Here is a 20,099-nt window from a genome sequence, read left to right as displayed (position 1 = left end):
AGGACCCAGCGACTTAGACGTCCATCGTTCTGCCTGACCGAAAAGGAGGAAGGGATTTTTATTTTTACCCGCCCTGCTTTCGCCCAAGTGATAACAACGTATCTTAGAAGGCTAGGTAAAGCCGGTGACCCGGAAGAAGAAGGTGGGTGAAGAGTGCCGCCCAAGGTCTCAAGGACCTCAGGGCTGCAGGCGCTCCGGGCCGCCTCATCTTCCGGCGCCTCTCTGTCAGCGCGTCCGGCCCACGAGCCTGGATTTTGGAATCGTCGAGGCGAGGACTATGCGGCGCCCGAACATCCTGCTCACCGGTTAGATCGCGTGGCTGGGAAGGGCAGGACGGCGGGGCGAGCCGAGGACGTCTAGGGCTCTGGGGACGCTCAGGGTTCCGTGTTGGGTCGAGGAGGCCGCGTGGCGCGGCAGGTGGAGTTGCGTGGGGGGGAGGGGAGCGCTTCGGCCGGGTTCGCGGCCGTAGGTGCCGAGGCGCGGCGTGAGGAGGTGGGGGGTGGGGAATTAATCCGGGCTCGCGGCCGTGGGGCGACGTGTGGAGGCCGGAGGCGTGGCACAGCGTGGTGGGGGGGGGGGCTCAGGCCGGGCTGGCCGCCGTGGGTGCCGAGGCGCGGCGCGTGCAGGCGGGGGCGCGGGCCCGGCTCGCGGCCGTTGGCCGAGGCGCGGGGCGGGGCGGGGCGCGGCGCGGACGTTATTTCCGTTGGCCCTGTGGCTGGCTCGGGCTGCTCGCGGCGGCGTCTGCGCGGCGGGGGGAAGCTGCTGGTCCCGCGCTCCGGACCGGAATCGCGCTCGTTCTTTTGAAGTCGGGTCTTGAGCGTGTAAGAGGGGCAGCTGATGCTCCGGCCCCGCGGCGCGTGTGATTTCTGTTTTTGTTTTCCTCGTGGAAGATGATGTGAGGCAGTAGTCGGCCCTCAGGAAGTCTGGCGATGGCTGCCTCCTTTGCTCAGGCCTTCCTCGATCGGCTTTATACTTTTTTTCTTTGCTTGTGTGTGTATGTGTGTGTGTGGGGGGGAGGAGGAGCTTTAAAAGTCAGATTTCGGAAAAAGGAGTTTGGATGTATGGAAAGGCGGCACTTAATTGAGCGAGTTTGTTAAGTTCGTGGCAGAGTGGACTTTCTGTGTTCTTTGAAGGTCAAGGCAGCTCACCGTTTCTGTTCCTTTCTGACGTCGGAATGCTATCAAGATTCCGGGCCCAGTGGTGGGGTTCTGTTACAGTTCTTCCGAACCCTGTTGTTGGAGCTGCTCATAATGTCAGGGCATTTGCACAAATGTAATGGATGTAAACGATTTGCCCACATAAAGATAGGAAAATAAAATACAGTTTTAGCAGTTAAAGGAGACCTAAGGTTTCTAAGCAGGACAGTCCTTATTTTGTTTTTGCCCTCTGGTACTGTCGTCTAATTCCCCGAGCCCTCACACTCGTTTTGCTTTTTTTCGTTCAAGGCTAGCACTCTGCCACTTGAACCACACCTCCGCTTTCGGCTTTTTACTGGCTAACTGGAGATGAGAGTCACGTATTTCCTGCCCTGGCCCCACTTCGAACCCTGAACCTTAGCTCTCAGCCTCCTGAGTAAGTTTAACAGTATAGCTTAAAAAGAAAAAAGGGGTTTTAAAATAAATTTTTTAAAAGGATTGGGGACAGCTCAAGTGGTAGAGTACCTGCCCTAGCACACCAGGGGCCCTGAGTTCAAATTTCAGTCCGAACCCCCATCCCCAAAAAATGCATTTATTTTTTTTCCTCTTCTCTCCCTCCCTCCTTGTGGTGGGGCTTGAACTCTGGGCCTGGCCATTGACCCTGAGCTCTTCAGCTCGAGGCCTACCCCTTGAGCCACAGCACCACTTCCGATTGTCTAGTGGTTAATTGGAGATGAGTCTTACATTAGTGTCCAGGCTGGCTTTGAACCAAAAATGCATTCTATTTTGAAGTCTGAGATCTGAGGATAGAAGTTTGAAATCAGCTTGGGTCAGGAAAAGTCCCTGAGACTTTGTTTTAAGTGTGGTCCAAGTGGTTCAGTGCCAGCATTGCCTGAAAAGCCGAGTGAAAGACTTTGAGTTCAGTCCCCAGTATGCATGTATGTACAATGAATCCCAAGTTTAAGCTAAATGTATTATAGCAGATTTGAGGTGGCTTTATTGCATTAGGGAACTTGATTTATTTCTATTTTTACTGTAATGGTGAAGTTTAGTAATTTCAGTGGCTTTTATATACTGTTGAACTTGTGCATCTTAGAATGTTATTGTATTACATATAAAAGGGAGGTTAAGAATAGTGTATAATTTTGGAGCCAGGAGTTTGGCCTAGTAGTAAAATGCTTGCCTAGCATGCACCAAGAGCTGGGTTTGATTCCTTGATACCACATACATAGGAAAAAGCCAAAGGTGGTGCTGTGGCTCAAGTGGTAGAGCTGTAGCCTTGAGAAAGTCCAAGGACAGTGCTCAGGCCCTGAGTTCAGTCTCTGACTGGACAAAAAAAAAGAAAAAACTAAACTAAAAAAACAATGAATAGGGGCCGGGAGTTTGGCCTAGTGGTAGAGTGCTTGCCTAGCATGCACGAAGACCCGCGTTCGATCCTTGATACCCCACATACATAGCAAAAAGCCAGAAGTGGTGCTGAGGCTCAAGTGGTAGAGTGCTAGCCTTGAGAAAGTCCAAGGACAGTGCTCAGGCCCTGAGCTCAAGCCCAGGACTGGCAAAAAAAAAAAAAAAAAAAAAAAGTGTATAGTTTTGCCACAGGCAAAAGAGAGCACATTGTGGAAGCATGGATGCACACATACAATAGATACCATATATCCTTTTCTCTATACATAACTGTTTAAGGCTCCTTTTGGGAAACGTTTAAGAAGATGGTTTCAGTGGAAGGATGTAGGAAAAAGGAGGGTATAGGAGCCTTATTAAGCAATTGCTTGAGGGTTTTTTTTTCTTTTCCCCATACTAGACACTAAACTCTTACACAGTTACATTCCCAGCCTTAATCTGCTCTTTTTTTCATTAACATTTGTCTTATGATTAAAGTGATGGTAGTTGATGTAAGCTTCTGGGATTTATTCTTGGAAGTTCATGCTGGTGAAAAGCAAAATTGTATTGATACCAAAATCTCCTGAGCTCTATACTAGGAGAATCACATACAGAAAGAGATTTTGACACGCAGGTGGCACCTCTGGAAAGTTGTTAGATCATAGTGTATATTCTTCCATGTTGCTAATTGGGATAATTTTTATACTAGTACTGAACTTTAAGGACAAAAGGCAACTAAAATTCAAATAAATATTTCATAAAGTATTTTTTTTGTGGCTTGTCTTAACAGGTACACCAGGGGTTGGAAAAACCACACTTGGCAAAGAACTTGCCTCAAGATCAGGACTGAAGTATATTAGTGTGGGTGATTTAGCTCGAGAAGGTAAGGGATATTTTGGTGTGTTTTTTAAAAGTCAGTTTGTAGAATGTTAGTACTGCCAGCTGTTATGAGGTCACAAGTAAGAGAAGATTAGTGTGTTAAGGATTTTATGGTGGACAAAAATATTTAAGCCAGTTTACACCTGTAATCCAAGCACTGAGAATGACAGGCCAGCCCAGACAGAAAAGTACAGGAGACTCCCATCTCCATAAAACTGGCTGGTAGTGTGGTTCAAATGATAAAAGTGCCAGGCAAGCAAGTAAGTTGAGGAAAGATGAAAAGCTTTCTGATCCCAACACTGGTACTAGCACACACAAGTACAGGACTTCATAGTGAGTCACAGACATTTTTAAAATTATAAATGTCCATTTCTATTCGTGGTAACATTGACCAGTTTTCTCCCCTACCACCAGCTAGAAGTTCTGTAGTACAATAATGTTAGTGCAGACTTGCATGAAAAAGATTGGACAGATAGAATCTCAATATAAAGAAGCAAGAGGGCCCGGACTATGACCTAGTAGTAGAGTGCTGCCTAGCATGCATGAAGCCCTGGGTTTGAATCCCTGGTACCACATACATAGTTGGAAGTGGTACTGTGGCTCAAGTAGTAGAGCAGTAATCTTGAGAAAGCCCAAGGACAATGCTCAGCCCCTGAGTTCAAGCCCCAGGACTGGAAAAAAAAAGAGAGAGAATGAGACAGTGAATGTATTCATCTTATAGAAACTCAGGCAATTGGATATCCTTGTCCTTTGGTATTTTCTTAGATCAGGTTGGTTGTTGCATGTGTGCATGCAATTACATGTATTCTAAAATGATTCATGTTTGATTTTACCTGTTTTCCCCTAATCTTTATTTTTCTCATTTATTTATGTTTTGATCTTTTTGTACACTTAAGCAAAAGGGAACTCTATTAAAATTAAGATGTAATTCGTTTTAAACCTTAAAAATATTTAAAAATTGTAATGTAAGTTTTAAATGTTAAGTTCCTAGCATTTGCTACTAAAGCACTTTTGGTTTGATCTAATGTACATATTTTTTTTAAATGACCTAAAGTCTGATCACCGGATATCATGGAGTCTGGCAAGATGGCTTCTCCCAAGAGCATGCCGAAAGATGCACAGATGATGGCACAAATCCTGAAGGATATGGGGATTACAGAATATGAGCCAAGAGTTATAAATCAGATGTTGGAGTTTGCTTTTCGTTATGTGACCACAATTCTAGATGATGCTAAGATTTATTCAAGCCATGCTAAGAAAGCCACTGTTGATGCAGATGATGTACGATTGGCCATCCAGTGCCGGGCTGACCAATCTTTCACTTCTCCTCCTCCAAGAGATTTTCTGTTAGATATTGCAAGGCAAAGAAATCAAACCCCTTTGCCATTGATCAAACCATATTCAGGTCCTAGATTGCCACCAGATAGATATTGCTTAACAGCTCCAAATTATAGGCTTAAGTCTTTACAAAAAAAGGCATCTACTCCTGCAGGTAGAATAACTGTTCCACGGTTAAGTGTTGGTTCAGTCAGTAGCAGACCAAGTACTCCTACACTGGGCACACCAACCCCACAAACAATGTCCGTTTCCACTAAAGTGGGGACTCCAATGTCCCTCACAGGGCAAAGATTTACAGTACAAATGCCTGCTTCTCAGTCCCCTGCTGTAAAAGCATCAATTCCTGCAACATCAGCAGTTCAGAATGTCTTGATCAATCCATCATTAATTGGTTCCAAAAACATTCTTATTACCACTAATATGGTATCACAAAATGCAACCAATGAGTCATCAAATGTATTGAAAAGAAAGCGTGATGATGACGATGATGATGACGATGATGATGATGACTATGATAATTTGTAACTAGCCCTGATGCATGTAACATGTATTCTTGGTCTTGAATCCATTGTACTGAAATTAAGCATGCTGGATGTTTTCAAGTTGTATTTTAGAAACTTTATAAATAGTATTTAACGAGTATAGTGAATTTTACTTTTCAATTGAAATGTTTGGTTTTCTTCAGTAGTACTAAAAAATGGTTTTTCTTCAGTCTTTATATGTAAAAAATAAAGTTATTTATCAATTAGATGTTGGTATAGTGGCAGTATGTTTTTAAAATCATTTTTTCCCTCCTTACCGGAAGGAAATAAGGGTTACAACATTCATTTAGTGTTACCTTTTGTGTCTTTAGGTATTTAGTCATTTGTTGTTGTTGTTCTTTTTATGGGTCATGGGACTTGAACCTTGGACTGGGTCTGTCCCTGAGCTCTTCAGCTCTAGGCCACCACCCTACCCCTTGAGCCATAGCTCTACTTCTGGTTTTCTGATGATTAATTGGAGATAAGAGTCTCATGGACTTTAGTACCTGGGCTGGCTTTGAACCACAGTCCTCAGATCTCAGCCTCCTGAGTAGCTAGGATCACAGACGTGAGCCACTGTACCTGGCTTAAACCAGTATCATTGTGGGTTTTTTTTTTCCTTTTTGCCAGTCCCAGTCTTGAACTCAGGGCCTGAGCACTGTCCTTGGGCTTTCTCAAGTCTAGAGCTCTACTACTTGAGCCACAGCACCACTTTGGCTTTTTTTTTGTGTATGCTAGGCAAGCACTCTTACCACTAGGTCAAATTTCTGACACCGGCTAATCATTCTTTTCTTTTTTGGTCAGTTATGGGGCTTTGAACTGTGGGCTTGGGTGCCATCCCTGAGCTCTTGAGCTCAAGGCTACTACCCTACCCCTTGAGCCACAGCGCCACTTCTGGTTTTCTAGTGATTAATTGGAGATAAAAGTCTCAGGGTCTTTAGTGCCCGGCTGGCTTTGAACCAGCCTGGCTTTGAACCCTGATCCTCATATCTCAGCCTCCTGAGTAGCTAGGATTGTAGGTGTGAGCCACCACACTGCACCAGGCCTGGCTAATCATTCTTAATATATTTTCTCAGATTGCTCAAGTGTAACTGATTTCTGTTTGAAGAGCCTACGTGGTCAGGGTTCTTATTCATGTAAATCCTTATCTGTTTAGATTTATCCTCAGTTTTACTTTCTAGATTGTCTCCTCACCCTCACCTTCTTTAATATACTAAGTATTATTTGCAACTTCATTTTTTTTCCTGTTTCTTTGTTTATTGCAAGTCCTGGGGCTTGAACTCAGGGCCCAGGCACTGTCCCTGAGCATCTTTTGCTCAAGGCTAGCATTCTACTACTTGAGCCACTGTGTAAGGTCCCACTTTTTCTGTTTATGTGGTACTGAGGAACTGAACCCAGGGCTTCATGCATGCTAAGCAAGCATTCTACCACTACACTCCCAGCACCAGGAAGATCATTTGTTCATTCATTTAGTCTGTGTCATTGAACATTGAACTCTGGCCTGGGCTCTGTCCCTGAGCTCTTCAGCTCAAGGCTAGCACTCTACCCTTTGAACCACAGTGCCACTTCTGGTTTTCTGGAGGTTATTTGGAAATAAGGGTCTCAAGGACTTTTATGCCCGAACTGACTTTGAACCATTATTCTCAGATCTCAGCCTCCTGAGTAGCTAGGATTATAGGCGTGCGCCACCGGTGCCCAGCTCCAGGAAGATCTTTGAAAGTAAGAATTCCCCTAACATCTCACTCTACAACTGTTTTTTCCTACAAGAAATACATTTGAACTTCCTTCCCTTCCACCCTCAGCCATCCTGGGACTTGAACTCAGGACTCAAGGGCACTGTCCTTGAGCTTTCTCAAGGTTAGTTCTCTACCTCTTGAGACAGAGCACCACTTTGGGTCTTTTCTGTATATACATGGTACTAAGGACTTTAACCCAGGGCAAGTCTACATCTTTGGTGTATTAAACTAATTCTGACTTTTGGTTTGACTTTTTAGAATAGCATACAATTTTTTCTTCAAAATTTGAAACGAAATGTAAAGTCTCACTTTTCTCCATCCATAGTTACTATTTGGGGGAGGTCATGGGGCTTGAACTTGGTCGGATGCTCTCCCTGAGCTCTTCAGCTCAAGGCTACCACCCTACCCTTGAGCCAAGCCCCACTTCCCGTTTTCTAGAGATTAATTGGAGATAAAAGTCAGGTCTTTTTGTGAGCCTGGGCTGGCTTTGAACCTTCATCCTCAGATCTGTCTCCTCAGTAGCTAGGATTACAGCACTAGCCCATAGTTACTATTCTGTAGCAGTCACCTAAAATTCTGCAGTACCCTTGATAAATGTCTCTCTGGATTTGGTTTCTTCCAGCTCATTATCTGCCTGGAAATTAAAAGATACTTAAATTTGAGGTTGAATATAGTTTAGTGATCTTCATTGATGTTAGAATTTTATTTTGAGGGGGCAGTCCTAGGGCTTGACTACTGGTGGTGCTTGTGCCCACTCCCACCCCATCTCTCTGCCTCCTCTCCTCTCCTTTCCTCTCCTCTCCTCTCCCTTCTCCTTTTCCTCTTTCCCTCTATCTCCCTCTCTCTGACTCCCTCTCCTTCCTTCCCTTTCTCCTCTTTTTTCTCTTTCTCCTTTGGAACCAGTACTGGGGATTAGCATCAGGATTCCTCTCAGTTTCCACTTTGGGTTGGTGCTCTATCACTTGCAAACCACATCTCTACTTTTGCTGGTTACTGGAATATAAGAGTCACAAACTTTCCTGCATGGACTGGCTTAGAACTCATATCTTAAGTTCTCAGCCTCTTGAGTCATTAGAGGCTTGAGCCACCAGCTCCTGGATCCTATTTTGTAATGGTCTCCTTCAAAATAGTCTTCCCTCCTTTTATTCCTGCCTAGCTAATTGTTTCTATTTAGAACTTTTAGAAGAGTCCCCTAGTAGGGCCGGGAGTTTGGCCTAGTGGTGGTGTGCTTGCCTGGCAAGCATGAAGACCCAGGTTCAATTCCTCGGTACCACATACATAGGAAAAAGCTGGAAGTGGTGCTGAGGCTCAAGTGGTAGAGCTCTGGCCTTGAGAAAGTCCAAGGACAGTGCTCAGGCCCTGAACTCAAGCCCAGGACTGGCAAAAAAAAAACACCCCAAAACACAGAAGAGTTCCCTAGTATCCTAGGTTTATATCAGCTGTTTATCCTGTTTGTACAACACTTGGAGCCAGAACATTAACACAGTATAATTCCCAGATGTCTATATTACTATTTCATTGGAAAATTCATTTTGTTCACTTTTTTCCCCAGTTATGGGACTTGAGCTCAGTACCTATGCATGCTATTCCTTAGCCTGTTTGTGCTCAAGGCTAGCTGTCTACTGCTTGAGTCACTGCACCACTTCTGGTTTTTGAGTGGTTAATTGGAGATGAGTCTCACGGGGACTTTTCTGCTTGATGCATTTGAACCTCAATCCTCAGATCTCAGCCTCCTGTGTAGCTAGGGTTATAGGAATGAGCCACCACCCCCAGCGTTTATGTCACTGTTAAGTCATTATTCATCCCTTCAGTTGTTAGTACAAGGTGCATGATAATTTTTTTGAAGTGAACATTTCAGTTTGGATTACACTGTTTAATGACTTAAATTCTACATCTGAACATTGTAATTAGAAACTTGTTTGTGGACAGGCCTGGGCATTGCCGCTGATCCATATTGCCAAACACTAGTACTTTACCACTTGAGCTACTGCTCTACTTCCTGCATTTTGGTGGTTATTTGGAGGTAGTCTCCCCCTACCCAGTGGGCTCCACAAGATCTATCCCAGCTCTGTCTGGAAGCATAAATGAGAGGATCACGGTCCATGATAGCTCAGACAAAAAGTAAGACTAATCTCAAAGTAATTCATAGCATAGTGGACTGCAGAGATGGCTCAAGCTGTAGAACATATGCCTGGCAACCTCAGTGCCCTTAGTTCATACTATAATATTGCCAATTAAAAGAAATTAGCTCTATCATCTACAGTTTGTAGATAAAGATTTAAATTGTTTCCTAACTTGCTAACACCTTTTTCCTATACAAGGACAGTTTCCTTTTTTGACTGATCATCTGGTAACAGCAGTGGTCTGTGAAGGACTGGGATGCCCAGATCATTCTAAAGGCCTTCTAGGCAAAACAGTTACAGATGTTTCTGTGCTTAGATCTGAGAATGATGTTTTGAAGCCACTAGGCAGGCCAATCTGTCAGACTTTCTTTCCAATTATTTAGCAAAAAGACAGAATTTGAAGGGGGCCCAAGTGCTAGTGAGCTGTGAGTATAAAAAGCTAATCAAGAGACCCGTAATTCAATCTCCAGTACCTCCATAAAAGTTAAATCAACTGATAAAATACTGCTGGGCGAGCCAGGAGTGTGGCCTAGTGGTAGAGTGCCTGCCTAGCAAGCATGAGGACCCGGGTTCAATTCCTCAGTACAACATACATAGAAAAAGCCAGAAATGGTGTGGTGGCTCAAGTGGTAGAGCACTAGCCTTGAGAAACACCAACGACAGTGCTCAGGCCCTGAGCTCAAGCCCCTGGACTGGCAAAAAAATAAAATAATAATAATAAAATAAAATACGGCTGGGGTGTTTGATGCCTATAATCCTAGCTTCTCAGGAGGCTAAGATCTGAGGATCAAGGTTTTTTTTTTTTATTTCCACATTAAATTATTTATTGAATGAGTTGAAAGTAATGACATGTTCTTATTACAAAGTCTTTCATTTTAAATCATTGACACAATTATGTGTCCTGCATTTGAAGAGTGAATAGAAATTTAAAATATTTCTTCCCCAACCCAACAAAAACACAAAAAATATGATTTTTTAATACAAAGCCAAAAGTTTTATGAGTTAAGATCAAGGTTTGAAGCCAGGATAGGCAGAAAAGTTTGTGAGAGTCTTATCTATAATAAACTACCAGTGAAACAAAAAAGAGGAGCAGTGGCTTGAATGATAGAGCAATCCTTGAACAAAAAAAGCTCAAGGACAACTCATAGGCTCTGATTTCAAGCCCAGAATGAGTAAGGAAAAAGAAACTTCAAGGGGGAGGGAAATGGGTACCAAGACTTGTGAAAGGGTATCAATGTATGTGAATTAATGCACCTTCTATCTGGCAAATATCAGGTAACCCTTTTACTAATTACAATAAAAAAAAAATAGCAGGGAAAAAAAAAAGGAAAAAAAAAACAAAAAACTTCAAGTGGTACAGCATTTGCCTAGCATGTGCAATACCTTGGGTTTTATCTCCAGTACCAAAAAAGGGGGGTGAGAAGACTCAATAGCATTTTCTTAGAGCAGGCTAATTTAAGCCCACCTGTAACCCTAAGAAATGAAGGTCTAATTGGTATGTCCTATCTCATGAAATAGACTTATTTTAAAGCCAGTCGTGATTTGTTGAAATTCTTAATATTAAATGTAAATGTGCTCTGGGTGTTGTTGGTACCTTTAATCCTAGCTACAAAGTCCTCAAACTAAGAATCAAAGTTCAAAGCCAGCAGAGCAGTCCAAGTCTTTAAGACTCTTAGCCTCTATTAAGTAGCAAAAAGCTGAAAGTGGAGATGTGTTCAAACTATAAAAGAAAATGCTGAGTGAGGGTTGGGAGTGTGGCCTACGCCTAGTATGCAGGAAGCCCTGGGTTCAATTCCTTGGTACCACATAAACAGAAAAAGCCACAAGTGGGTGCGTGGCTCACATGATCTTGAGAAAGCTCAAGGCGAGTGTCCCCAAGCCCCAGGACTGGCAAAAAAAAGAAAAAAAAAAGAAAGAAAGAAAATGCTGAGTGAGAGCTCAATGCTTTTGTGCTTTAATTTGCCTTTCATTTCTTTTTTCAGTGTTTGATTAAACATAGAGCCTAACCATATGCTGAATATAGTACAAATTATATATAGCCCTAGTCCTAAATTTACCTTCAGTATAGTTTTCCTTCATCATTCTTGTTTTGACTTTTGGAAGATGCTGGGAATTTAGAAGTAACTGTTATATTCAGGCCTGGTGCCAGTGGTTCACACCTGTAATCCTAGCTATGTAGGAGACCAAGATTCCAAGGATTGTAGTTTGAAGCCAGCCCTGGCAGGAAAGCCTAAAATGCTTACTACCAAATAACAACCAAAAAAGCTGGAAGTGGAGCTCAGGCTTAAGTAGTAACAGACTAGCACTGAGTAGAAAAGCTCAGAGCTACAAAGGTAGAGCAGTAGCCTTGAGCTGAAGAACTCATAGCTAGCACCCAGGTCCCAGGACTACTGTCCCCCATCCCCCCCAAAAAAAAGATTATATTCATTAACAGAAAGTTTACTTCTGGAATCATGAACAAAAGGTTGCTGCTGAGAAGTGTATTCTTGACCTACACATCTAGAATTTAATCTGTTTTTAATGCATCTAAGGGTTTTTGTTCATATGTTCCCTCAAAACAAATATTACTCTTGATCTCAAAAATTCTGATGTTGGCTATTCTTTTTTGTGGGGGGGCGGGGCGGGTCATGGGACTTGAGCTCCGCCTGGGTCCTGTCCCTGAGCTCTTCAGCTCAAGGCTACCATCCTATTCTTGAGCCACAGCCCCACCTCCTATTTTCTAGTGGTTAATTGGAGATGAGAGTCTCATGGACTTTAGTGTCTGGGCTGACTTTGAACCCTGATCCTCAGATCTCAGCCTCCTGAATAGCTAGGATTACAGGCGTGAGTCACGCCCAGCTTGGCTATTCTTTTATTCATTATTTTTGTGTCAGGGGCTTGGACTCAGGGCCTGGGTCCTTGATCTTTGTTACTCAAAGCTTATGCGCTACCACTTAAGCCCTAGCTTTGCTTCCTGCCTTTGTGGTGCTTAATTGGAGAAGAGTCTCATGGACTCCCCTGCTCAGGCTAGACTCAATTGATCATTCTCATAACTCAGCCCCTTGAATAACTAGTATTTCAGGCATGAACCACCAGCACCTTGCCTATTTATTTGTTGTAGGTCATTTCAACTTGGATATTTAAGTTTCAAGTAAGCCTAAATTACATGACTGTAACCCCAGCACTTTGGAGGCTAAAGCTGGGGAGAGTCACAAGTTTGAGGCCAAACCTGAACTACATAGTAAGATTTGGTCTCAGTAAACAAAAGTGAACAACAGGGGAAAAAAGTGATTTGGGATTTTTTTTTTTTTTTTTTTTTTTTGGTCATGGGGCTTGAACTCAGGGCCTGGGCAAGTATCTTTAAGCTTCTTCACTCAAAGCTAGCACTCTACCACTTTGGGTCACAGCTTCACTTCCAGTGTTTAATTGGAGAGATTTCTCATAGGTACTTTTCTGCCCAGGCTTGTTTTGAATTGTGATCCTGAGATCTCACCCTTCTGAGTCACTAGGATTATAAGAATGATCCATATTTATCTTCTAGACAAACTTATTTGTTTTTTGGTTTTTGTTTTTGTGGGTCATGGGGCTTGAACTTGGCCTAGGCGCTGTTCCAGAGCTCTTCAGCTCAAGGCTACCACATTACACCTGGGTCTGCGTTGTCCTGAGCTTTTTAGCTCAAGGCTACCACCCTACCCTTGAGCCAAGCCCCACTTCCCGTTTTCTAGAGGTTAATTGGAGATAAGAGCCTCAGGTCCTCCTGTACCTGGGCTGGCTTTGAACCTTGATCTTCAGATTTTATCCTCCTGAGTAGCCAGGGTTACAGGCGTGAGCCACCACGTCTGGCAAATTATAAGGTTTGTTGGTGTTTTCTTTCGTGTGTGTGTGTGTGTGTGTGTGTGTCAGTTGTGGGGTTTGAACTCTGGGCATGGGCACTATCCCTGAGCTCTTCAATTCAAGGCTAGTGCTCTACCACTTTGAGCCACAACTCCACTAGACTAAATTCTGTCAATATTGCTCTTTATATATGCGTCTAAAAGAATAATTGACAATATGTTTTCTAAAGCTTAGAATGTTTTGAAAATTGTGGAAGGGGAGCAAATATGCTGAATGAAGATAAATATGAGGGAAAGAGTTTTATTCACATATATAAAAAAAAGGAACAGGGAGTGAGATGGAAGAGGTGAGTTTGATTAGGATATGTTGTGTGCATGTGTGGAAGTGTCACAATGAACCCCCTCCCTCCTTTGTACAAGTAATATGTGTTAATAGAAAGTTAATGTAAAGTTCTTAGAAAATACAGTATTAACAAGCCACTGTGGTTCTCTTCTAGGGGAGTTATATGATGGCTATGATGAAGAGTATGATTGTCCCATTTTAGATGAAGATAGAGTAAGTGACTATATAAAATCTGTACTTATTAGACTTGGTAATAAAATTGAACTTGTAAAGAACCCTTCGATCTTTTTTTTTTTTTTAAATCTTTCTTACAGGTAGTTGATGAGTTAGAAAATGAGATGAGAGATGGTGGTGTTATCGTTGACTACCATGGCTGTGATTTCTTCCCTGAACGCTGGTTTCATATAGTTTTTGTGTTGAGAACAGATAACAGTGTTTTATACAAAAGACTTGAAACAAGGTAAGAAAAAAAAATTCATTCTTAAAGCTTAATATGATCTTTCATTCTGATTTCCTAAAACTGGCCAGTAGTGTTGTGAAAAGAGCTTCTATTTGAAACATGACCACTTTATTTGGTCTCTTATAAATTAAATACCTATTATCATTCTGAACCTAATAAAACCAATGGAGACACAGGTGAATACTTAGGCGCAAATGGAACATCTCAGCTGGAAGTTTGATTTGAGTAGATCATACTAATGGAAGCCCCATTTAGCCACGCTATTTTTTTTTTTTTTTTAATAAACCTTCCTGGGCAGAACCAACTTGTAAGCATCTTTGAACATTCCCCATTCCATTCAAATTGTCCTCATGTCAAGAATGGGAGAACTTGTGAAAACCTAAGTCATCAGTTCATGTCATTAAAATACATTTGTGTCAGTTCTATCAGTAGAACATTATCTTAGCCAAAAAAAGGATATTTGGAGGAAATTTTTTTTCACTATCCTTTCCTCAAACCTGTGGGGATCTGAGAGGAAGTTAGAGGGCAAACTCAAAAACAAGCTCCAGAATTTTGCCTATGGTCAGGTTGAGAATCCATGGTTTTCAGTGACTTTAGGGAGCTCTGACCAGCCATTTGCTGGATGGTTTACTAGGCTGGGTGCACTCATACCTGTAATCCTAGCTACTCAAGAGGCTGAGATCTGAGGATAAAGTTTCAAAGCCAGTCCAAGCAGGAAAGTCTCTGTGAAACTCTTCAATTAACCACTCAAAAGTGGAAGTGGGGGCCGGGAGTTTGGTCTAGTGGAAGAGCGCTTGCCTAGCATGCACAAAGACCCAGGTTCGATTCCTTGGTACCACATAGAGCACTAGCCTTAAGAAAAGTCCAAGGACAGTGCTCAGGCCCTGAGTTCAAGCCCCATAACTGGCAAAAAAAAAAAAAAAAAAATGGAAGTGGAGCTGGGGCTCCCAGTAAGTAAAGTGGTAGCCTTGAACAAAAGAAGAGCTCAGGGACAGTTTCTAGGCCCTAAGTTCAAGCCCCATGACTGATCAGAAAAAGAAAAAAAAAATTAAGAGAAGGTATAGTTAGCCAGGTGCAGTAGCTCATGCCTCTAATTCTAGCTACTCAAGAGACTGAGATCTGAGAATCCCAGTTTAAAGCCAGCCCATGCACTAAAGACAGAGACTTGTATCTCCACTTAACTACCAGAAAACTGGAAGTGGCTCTGTGACTCAAGGAGTAGGATGGTGGCCTTGAGCTGAAGAGCTCATAATCAGCGCCCAGGCCCAGAGTCCCAAGTCCCACAACTGACAAAATGAATGAATGAGAACTGGGAGCATAGTCTAGTGGTAGAGTGCTTTCCTCATAGGCACAAACCCCTGGGATCTTTTCCTAGGTACCACATACACAGGGGGAAAAAAAAGCTGGTAGTGGTGCTGTGGCTCAAGTGGTAGAGCTCTAGCCTTGAGAAAGCCTAAGGATAGTGCTCAGGCCCTGAGTTCAAGCCCCAGGATTGGCAATAAAAATAAAGCAAACAGCGCGTGCAGTGGCTCACACCAGTAATTCTAGCTATTGAGGAGTCTGAGATCTGAGGATCAAGATTCAAAGCCAGCCTAGACACTAAAGGACCTGAGACTCCTATCTCCAATTAACCTGTAGAAAATGGGAAGTGGGGCTTGGCTCAAGGGTAGGGTAGTAGCCTTGAGCTGAAGAGCTCGGGGACAATGCCCAGGAAAGTGCCCAGGACAGTTTCAAGCCCCATGACCCACAAAAAAACAAAAATAAAAAATAAACAAAAACTAAATGAATCACTCAAGTACAGATGGCCTTTATGTGCTCAAGTGTTTAGTGTACACATGATATTTTTTCATATGCATTTTTCTATATGTGCCATCTATTTGGTTTATTTCTTTTAGAATTTAGATCCATTGCTATCTTTTTGTTTTTGCCACTCCTGGTTCTTAAACTCAGAGCCTGGGCACTGTTCTGAGTACTTTTGCTTAAGCTAGCATTCTACCACTTGAGTCACTTCTGGCTTTTTCTGTGTATGTGGTATTGAGGAATCAAACCCAGAGCTTCATGCATGATAGGCAAGCACTCACCACTAAGCCACACTTCCAGCCCCATTTCTATTGTTTTTTAAAAGTACTTGATAGCTGAGAATATAATTTAGATAGATAACTCTTATATTTGCTCATTGATGTCTGAATGGCTAACCAACTGAAAAAGTATATTCACACAAATATTGGCCTAATAATTTTTAGTTTGGCCTTGTGTCAGAGAAGTTGCTCATGTATTATACAGGTTTGTTTTCTCTAGATAAAAAGAATGTGAGAAGTACTATTGTGACCAATTTCTGGTATGTTTCTAAAGTTACAGTTAATAGTATTCCATTTTTTAACCTATCTTTGCCTTACAGAGGTTATAATGAGAAGAAGCTGAAAGACAATATTCAGTGTGAGATTTTTCAAGTTCTTTATGAAGAAGCCATGGCATCCTACAGAGAAGAAATTGTTCATGAGCTGCCCAGTAATAACCCAGAAGAGCTGGAGGATAATATAAATAAGATTTTGAAATGGATTGAGCAGTGGATGAAAGATCATAACTCTTAACTACTATTGGCCAGCCATTTTAGTCAGTCATGTTGATATCTCTCACTACTTCATAGAAATCACCCAAATAATCAATGCAACAGTTGAATCTGTGTTACAGGTCTAGCAGGTGGATAATATAAAAGTTTATGTCTGGGTTTCTTTTTCTCCATGAGAAAGCTAAACGATGTCAGATATGATGAACATAACAAGGCTGGAGAATAAAAAGTGTTATCATTTAATATTTACTTTGTAAAAAAAATCTGATCAAATGGGTATATATAATGCATACATCCATACATACATCCTCTCGGTTCTTAGAGATTGAACTTGGGCCTCATGCTTACTAGGCAAGTGATATACCACTTGAGACATAAACCTCCAGGTCTGCATGGGCTTGAATAAAGGGACTGAGCACTGTCCTTGGGCATTTTTGCTTAAGCTAGCGCTCTATAAGTTGAGCCACAGCACCACTTCTGGCTTTTTCCAGGTATGTGATACTGAGGAATCGAACCCAGAGCTCATGCATACTAGGCAGGCACTCTACCACTAGGCCACACTTCTGGCCCCAGGTCTGCATTTTATTAGTGGGACTGATGACTGCATACATATCTCTGAACATGTTCAATGTCTGCTCTACATTTGAGCTGTAGCTCTAGCCCACTTGTACAATTTCAATGAAATTTATATGAATTACCAAAATAAATTTTGTGCCAATACTGGGTCTTGAACTCAGAGCCTGGATACTGTCCCCTAGCTTTTTTGCTCAGAACTAGCATTCATCACTTGAGCCAGAGCTCTGCTTCCATTTTTTTTGTTTGTTTTATTTTGTTTTTTGTTTTTTGTCGATAGTGGGGCTTGATCCCTAAGCCTAGGTGCTGTTCCTGAGTTCTTCAGCTCAAGACTAGCACTCTGCCACCACTTCTGGCTTTTTCTTTTTTCTTTTTTTTTCATATATTTTTTATTGTAATTAATAGAAGGTTTGCATGATATTTGCCGGATAGATGGTGCATTAATTCCCATACATTGATACCCTTTCACCTGTCTTGGTCCCCATTTCCCTCCCCCCCACCACCACCCCTCATCTTGTTTTCCCCCATGTATATGTGGTACCGAGGAATCAAACCAGGGCCTCGTGCACTATAGGCAAGCATTCATCACTAGGCAAACTCCTGGCTCCCTGTTTTTTTTGTTGTTGTTGTTTTTTGTTTTTGCCAGTCCTGGGCCTTGAGCTCAGGGCCTGAGCACTTTCTCAAGGCTAGAACTCCACCACTTGAGCCGCAGCACCACTTCCGGCTTCTTTCTATGTATGTGGTACCGAGGAATCAAACCCGGGTCTTCATGCATGCTAGGCAGGCACTCTAACACTAGTCCAAACTCCCGGCCCCTGTTTTTTGTTTTGGGGTTTTGATAGTTAGTTGAATTAGAAATAAATCTTACAGATTTTCCTGCCTGGTCTAGCTTCAAATCTTGATCCTCAGATCTTAGCCTCCTGAGTAACTAAGATTACTATGTGAACCACAGGTACCTGGCTTTTTAAACTTGGTGATAGTAGTGGTACTGGGTTTTGAACTCATTAACCAGATGTTCAACCCCTTGAGCCACCCTGCAATGTGCAGTCCTGGGGGTTTCACTCAGGGTTTGGGCTAGATAGGAAGTAACTGCCACTTACCCATACTCCACCGTCCTCTTTATATGAATGAAAAATACTCCATTGTGTGTCTATACATCTATCCATTCATGATAATGGCATCTATCGGATCACTTCTTGTGTGTAGGATGTAAGGAAATATTCCCAGTTAAGATTTCTTGCAGATTTTTCCAGTCCTGGAGCTTGAATTCGGGGCTTGGGCATGGTCTCTGAGCTTCTTTTGCTCAAGGCTACCTCTCACTTGAGCCATGGCTTCTCTGTGTGGTACTGAAGAATTGAACCCAGGGCTTCATGCATGCTGGGCAAGTACTCCACCACTAAGTCACATTCCCAGCCTGATTTTTTTTTCTTTTTTCTTTTTTTTTTCCAGTCCCAGCCTTAAGCTCAGGGCCTGAGCACTGTCCTTGGATTTTTCTCAAGGCTAAAAGCTCTACCAGTTGAGCCTCAGCACCATTTCCGGCACTTTCTAAGTATGTGGTACCAAGGAATCGAATCCGGGTCTTCGTGCATGCTAGGCAAGCACTCTACCACTAGGCCAAACTCCTGGCCCCCAGCCTAATTTTTATTAAAGGAGAGCTTGAGAGCACAAAAGCACCTCTGAGATATGTTCTCTTCATTACACAAGTCAGGGGACGGGCCAGACCCCATACAAGCCTCTGAGGCGAGGGAGCCATTCCTTACAGAAGCATGCCTACTCTAGCAGGGTGGGTGATCAACATGAATATTTGGATCTGAAGAAGCTAAAGGAGTTTGTCAATGGAAAGGGGGCTGTTTCTCAGCCAGAGTAATCCTTGGACCCAGGCAACTAATTGACCACTCAAAAGACCCTTCAGGGAGAATAACCAAAATCCTGTGAGCAAGGTAATGAGGCTAACGGGCTAAAGGCTTGTCTGGGACACTCAACAGCAGATCCCCCTCCCCCACACACGCAGCCTTTCCGGCTGCTTTCGTGTCTGCCACGCCTTTGCTCCCCGCAGTTCCTTTGGCCCACAGCACCTTCCTGGTTTTTGGCACGGAAAGCCTGCTTTTCCAGATCCACCTCTGCCTTCAGTTCCCACGCGTCTTTCTCTTCGGGACCCGGACGCCTGCTGGCAACCATCTGATTCTGAGTGGAGTGTCGCCCACCCTTCCTGGCTCGGTTCTAAATCCCCGTGTCAGTTGTGCCTAGTGGGCTCCAGAAGTCGCAGGTGTTTGGTTGCACTGGGCAGATCCCTGCCGAGGACCTGTAAGCGCAGTCACCTGGCCTAAGGCCACCTGGAGGGTCTCGGGGTAAGCGCTGGGGGCGGAGTTCTGGGCTACGCGGGGTGCAGGGGGGGCGGAGTGGAGGGAGAGGGAGGGCGCCCGGACCAGCCTGGGCGAATCCAGGATAGGAGCACAGATCATGTCCTCGCCAGACTAGAACCAACTCATCAAATACCCTCATCTTCATTGTTTTGGGCTTACTAATTTTGAGCCTTAGAACTATAGCGCACTGAATGCTGTTTCCGGGTTTGAATCCTGGTTGATGGCATGTATCAATATTAATTTCTTAGTGTTGGTAAATGTGCCTTAACACCCACATTGCAGGAATCCGAGTAAAGGATTTGAGTATTCTGAGGACTATGGTTTGCAGTTTGCTTGAGGGTAAAACTATCCTAAAATAAGTTAGCATACATAGCTCTGCAGCAAGGTACAGGCCTCGGCTCACCGGGGGTTCAGATTAGTTCTTTTGCCAAGACTGAGAGGAAGTACATGTCTGTTTGACCAACTTGTTTGCTAAGGCGTAATTGTCAAGCACAAGTTTTCCCAGCAGGAATCTTTCCAGAATTCGCACTTCAGTTCTGCCCATTACATATCTTTGGGATGCCTAGTAAGTGCAAGCAAATGAGGGCCAGCCCTTGCACTAGCAGGTGTTGGATCTAGCAGGAACAACCAATCCTGAGGACAGATGGGAAGTCAGGACATGAAAAAGACCCAATACAAAGCCGGGAGGGCACAGGATAGAAATCATACCTGGCTGGTGGAACATTGGAATACTGTCCTGAGCTAAGGAGGGTCTGAGAAGAACTTAATTCCTGGAGTGGAGGGATGGCACCTCTGGAGACCAGAAGTGACCCAGCAGGATCCTCCTGTTGGAAGCAGGTAGCCCTTTTTTTTTTTAATCAGGGAGG

At 43.2% G+C, this 20,099-nt stretch overlaps 3 protein-coding genes across 3 annotated transcripts in view; 2 read left to right on the top strand and 1 right to left on the bottom strand.

The window, feature by feature from the left end:
* The window catches only part of Rad17 (RAD17 checkpoint clamp loader component), a 39,931-nt gene extending 39,469 nt beyond the window's left edge, over positions 1-462 (bottom strand). The window contains exon 1 of the mRNA XM_090331778.1: positions 304-462. The gene's annotated coding sequence lies outside the window, so the exon portion shown is untranslated. The remainder of the gene's footprint in view (positions 1-303) is intronic.
* On the top strand, positions 224-16,546 carry Ak6 (adenylate kinase 6). The gene is made up of 6 exons (XM_090331781.1): positions 224-305; positions 3,307-3,399; positions 13,423-13,481; positions 13,583-13,728; positions 16,127-16,351; positions 16,385-16,546. The coding sequence occupies exons 1-5, from the start codon at positions 278-280 to the stop codon at positions 16,317-16,319; spliced, it is 519 nt and encodes a 172-aa protein (XP_090187907.1). The 5' UTR covers positions 224-277; the 3' UTR covers positions 16,320-16,351; positions 16,385-16,546.
* Taf9 (TATA-box binding protein associated factor 9) lies at positions 3,310-5,478 on the top strand. The gene is made up of 2 exons (XM_090331780.1): positions 3,310-3,399; positions 4,450-5,478. Exon 2 carries the CDS (start codon positions 4,467-4,469, stop codon positions 5,256-5,258), a length of 792 nt encoding a protein of 263 aa, XP_090187906.1. The 5' UTR covers positions 3,310-3,399; positions 4,450-4,466; the 3' UTR covers positions 5,259-5,478.
* Positions 16,547-20,099: the final 3,553 nt, after the last annotated feature.

The sequence above is a fragment of the Megascapheus bottae genome, chromosome 4 (assembly GCF_031878675.1).
Source record: "Megascapheus bottae isolate mThoBot1 chromosome 4, mThoBot2.hap1, whole genome shotgun sequence".
Classification (NCBI taxonomy): Eukaryota; Metazoa; Chordata; class Mammalia; order Rodentia; family Geomyidae; genus Megascapheus; species Megascapheus bottae.
This window is presented reverse-complemented; position numbering and strand designations above follow the sequence as displayed.